General features: G+C 37.4%; 1 protein-coding gene across 4 annotated transcripts in view; it reads right to left on the bottom strand.

Moving 5' to 3' along the window:
• Positions 1–222: 222 nt before the first annotated feature.
• LOC108748945 (synaptosomal-associated protein 25) overlaps positions 223–4,749 on the bottom strand; it is a 50,637-nt gene continuing 46,110 nt past the window's right edge. For all 4 annotated transcript variants that reach the window (XM_018487384.1, XM_018487386.1, XM_018487383.1 and 1 more), the window contains exon 7: positions 223–1,302. In XM_018487384.1, the coding sequence (XP_018342886.1) occupies positions 1,240–1,302 (63 nt within the window). In that variant the 3' untranslated portion in view covers positions 223–1,239. The remainder of the gene's footprint in view (positions 1,303–4,749) is intronic.

Below are 4,749 nucleotides of genomic sequence, written 5' to 3'. Positions count from 1 at the left end.
ATATATATATATATAATATACATGTATTATTATTTGTTTATTTAAGTTCCAAATATCATTCAACACGTTAACTCTGCCGGCAAAGAGAACGAAGCTACTCGTTCCCGAACCGGAGATTGAATTTTCAGCTTTTCTTTTTTTTTTTTAAACTTTTTTAAACGCGCGACAAATTCGACGCTTTTGCCACGCTAGAAAAGAATTCCATCGGCTTCTTCGTTGTGATTCGGTATGAGATTGCTCCGACAATCTTAAGTTAGAGATCCGTTTTTAATCCAGCTTTGATGACCGATTAGCGGCGCTGACACCTCGAATCATCGAAGCTCTTCGTCGGCGGATTATTGCCATTGTAAAGACAAAAAAGCCCGTCTCGGAGATTAAATCTAATTTACGGCTGCAGAACAGGGTACTAACGAAGTTGAAGTCCGATAATAAATTAGATTGGACGTTTTTTGGACGCTAAATCAGAAATCTACCTCTTTACACGCTAAAAAGCCAAGCCGAAAATCAAACTCAATCTCCGAATCTATAATATATGAATCTATTTCGACGTATATATTAACCCTAAACTTGCAAAAGCTAAAGGAGTGAAAATCCAAGATTACGTTATACGTATATATTATAAGGAAATGCAGCAGATAACTCACCAGTACGACAACAAATTCAGCGTTTATTCTTCTACCTCGTCGATTTCATCGTCGCCGCATCGTTCGCGGAGCGAATATTCTAATTTAACATCTACGATGTTTTGAGAAGAGAAACTGCGTTAAATGTTCGAAAGACGATATTTAGGAGGTCGCAAGTGTCCTCTTTACGTATCTTTGCAATGATTTTTAGACGCTTATATATGACTACGCGATTCACACGGTTCCTTACCTCGAACGAAAACGGATATTACAAAATTCTAATAACTTTACGGACTCTATCAGTCAAGTTTAGGGTTAAGTATTTTCATTAAGTATATTATATCATGTTTCGACGATACCAAACACGAAAGGTATCGGTAAACGTGAACAGAGAAACAACGTTCTAACAAACGAAACGCGATAAATCGCGAGCAAAAAACGATCGAGTGGACTGTCGAGTGTAATTGTACTGACTGTTGTTGGTGTCGATGTTGTTGCTGTTGTGTTGTTGTTGTTGTTGTTGTTGTTGTTGGTGGTGGTGGTGGTGGAGGGTGATGGTAGTGACGCTCGTGGGCGGCCGACGGGGTGCGGATGGTCGACAGAGAGTGTGGCCGCTTTACTTGAGTAGCTGATGGGCTCGCTCGTTGGCCACCTGTATCCTCGTCTCGTTCGATTCGCCCTGCGTGTCAAAGAAACAAGAAAAAAACAAGAACGCAATGTCGTATGCGCGAGCTGACGTCGAGGACCGTCGCTTCCGGATCGAGGCTTCCGGAACCGCTCGAAGTTTCTCAACTCTGCGGAACGTGATTTTTTTTTTCCTTCCGGGGGACCTTGAGACCATCCACGCGTCAAAAAGATTTTTGTCGTAGGACCGTAAGCGTGAAAAAAAAACTTTAATAAATATTCGTTTGAATATTTCTAAGTAAATGATTTTACTTAGAAAAAAATGTAAAACATATACATATATATATATATATATTTGTTTGATACAAAAACCATTAATTTGATTTATCTATCATTTTTTATTGGGCAAATATTTATTTACTGTAAATAGATGTTTACTTAGTATTTCTATTCAAAGAAGTATTATTAAAGTTTAATAAATTTTTTTTCAGTGTACCGACCAACGATCGCGTATTCTATACGTACTTTTGATTCTGATTGCTTATGATTACGAATAAAAATTTTTTTTACGTGTGGTGGCCACAGGAGAGCTAAAGCGGTCCCTAGATGCTCAATATCGGTTACAGTTTACTTGATCTTACAAATGATCGAAGCATTTGTAACATTAAGAGGACTGCACTCTTTATCGTATAATTATTTTGTGCAATATTATTGAGATAATATTTTAAACAATTGAAAAGCAACAGTCTGGAAGTTCGATATATTGCAGTTTACCAATAGTATTGTATAATATTAATTACTGAGCAATAATACTGATTGCCTAAGAACTGCTTAAAAGATTCTTGGAACATTTCGCTTGTAACGTCGACGCGCTTTCGTATTGTAGGAGGAAACAAGTATCGATTGCGGGAACGTCAATTTAGCGCGGAAATGTTTTCGCGCTGTCACAGAGAATTTCGTCAATGTTATCCACCGTAAACAAGTGAAATAGATTAAGAAGAGTTTAATTCGAAAATTGTTTCGCTGAATTCGCGGATCGCGTTTCGCCATAACAAATCGATTCCCGTTCCACTACCGAAGCGGTGCTGGTTTCGCTGCGACAGCAAGACGCGTTCGCCAAGAATAGATTGTTCCATTTTGGCCGTAGATTCCAATTTATAAATTGATTCGGCATTTTTCTATTTTACCAATAAAAGTCTTCGTGAATAACGTCGGATAATCGTTACAGCGGGATTTATTTTTTGTTTTACTTTAAATAAGCAATAAGTTTTCGCGACAGTAATCTCTTTTCCTTAATTCGCGATAAGGCTACACTGAGGAAAATATTTAGTTAAAGATGAACAAACCAGATAATTTGGATTTAAATAGAATCTTGTGGTTTGTGTTCAGTTTCAACCAAACATTTTTTTTTCAGTGTATTTTCAGATTCTCACTTAAGTGCCATTCAGGTATTATTTTAGCCTTGTTGTTTACATGAATGTTAAACAAGGAGAACATGAACCTGGGGAGGTCTCAGGTGGGAATTTGAATGTACCCAAGATTAGAGACCCTATAACAGAGAGAGAGAGTCTAACCACGAGAGATCTTATCAAAATTTTACGGGAGAGAAAGGTGTATATATATATATAGTCTCTGTATACAGACTGTTTTCATTCTAACTTATACTATTACACTTTAATCTTAATTAAGATTATAAAATGAGATAGCATAAATTAAAGTGAGATAGTATATATACAGTCGGTATAAAACGTTATACAGTCGGAAAATTTGTGTTAAATTTAACACGGTTCATGTGTCCCAAACGGGCCATTCAAATTGCGTTAATTTACCACGAAATGAATGTGTAATACAAGTGATACGAATATTATGTAAATAAATTAACACAAAAATACTGACGCAGTTTGTAAGCATACTGTGGAAGCAGTTTTTTTTTTCGTAAAAATTAACATTTATAACATGTTAAATTAAATCTTATTTTATTCACACAATGGAATTTTGAAGTACATTATTTTTATATTATTTATTCATTCATAAATTGTTTTGACACTGACTGAAGAAATGTTAAATATCAATTTGAAACGGACAAAAACACAATCGCATTGCGTTAAATCACATAACGTTGAATTAACATTTGAATATGTAAAAAATTCAACGTAAAATTTTAGACAGAGAGATGTGAATGGGTCATTTTTAATACAAATAAAAATTTTGACAAAATCGCTTGCGATCAGACTCGGTTATAGAATTTCTACGAAAGACCAAGAGCCAAAAGCCTACGCGGAAAATTCTCCAAGAATCTCATTGTCAGGTCTCTGCGTACATCGTGCAGGGCTAAATAGTCGATACGACCCTGGCATATCGGCGAAATCCACGCGAACCACCGGGAAAAATGAAATTCGCATGCTGCTCTTCCGCCACGTGTCAAGCGTGTTAACCCCGTATCGACCCCGTTGGAGCATTGGAGCGAAAGCGGTCGAGAACGGTGCGGTTCTGACACGGGGTTCAAAGGGATCAACGAGAGGCATTCCGTTGCCTGTCGTCGACGGCGACGTCAGTTCGTGACACACAATCACAACGAGAGTGACAGTACGTGTGATGGACCTTTCAACAACGTGTGTACAGGGAGCGATGACACATCCCAGTGCGATGCTTTTACCGCTCGCGGTAGCCGCGGCACACCACGCTTCTGCTAGCCGAAATAAAATCTCCAATCGATACACAATTTACGAATCGTCCAGAATTATCTTGAAAGAATGGAATATCAGGTCGTAATCGATTAAAAGGCAATTAGCTCATTGCCACAGTGAGTTAACGGACAAATTCAATGGATCTCTGGAAAGTCGGATATCTGTGAAGTTGGCACGACATTCCGTTGATATAAAAGAAATAATGACAGTTCCAGTTGTCAATTTTTTTTTCGCAGTTTTACAGAAATCTTATAAAAACGAAACAGACTTCCGTATTTTTTATACCAATTGTAAGAAAGCAAAAAATTGAGATTTAATATAAAGAAATAATGACGGTTCCAGTTATCATTTTTTTTCCCCCATAGTTCTACAGTTCTTATAAAAATGAAAAAGAGCTCCATATTTTTTTACACTTCAGTTACACAAGAAACCGAAATTGAGATCCGGTTAGCCCACTGTTTCCCATCGCTTTAATTTTCAAATTTATTCTCTCTCACTCCATTTTTCTAAAAGCTCTTCGATTGATAATTACAACAATTATTAATCGACAAAAAACAAATTCCCTTCCGATGATTCCAGATCCATTGATTAGCCTCGGTGATTAACAGGCGGGACACCGATCGTTCCTCGATGTGTCCACCCTCGCCACCTCAGCGTGACACATTCGAGAAGGCTCAAGTGCACGAGGTGCAATTTAGCCAATTTTTCTCGACGTATCTGGAATCGATCTTTCTCTAACAAAAAGGAATGCAGAGACACTCGTAGCTTTTTATTCGTGAAAGAAGACAACAAAGATTTTTTAGTAACGCGAGAGT

The sequence above is a fragment of the Trachymyrmex septentrionalis genome, unplaced genomic scaffold, assembly GCF_001594115.1.
Source record: "Trachymyrmex septentrionalis isolate Tsep2-gDNA-1 unplaced genomic scaffold, Tsep1.0 scaffold25, whole genome shotgun sequence".
In the NCBI taxonomy this organism is placed as follows: domain Eukaryota; kingdom Metazoa; phylum Arthropoda; class Insecta; order Hymenoptera; family Formicidae; genus Trachymyrmex; species Trachymyrmex septentrionalis.
This window is presented reverse-complemented; position numbering and strand designations above follow the sequence as displayed.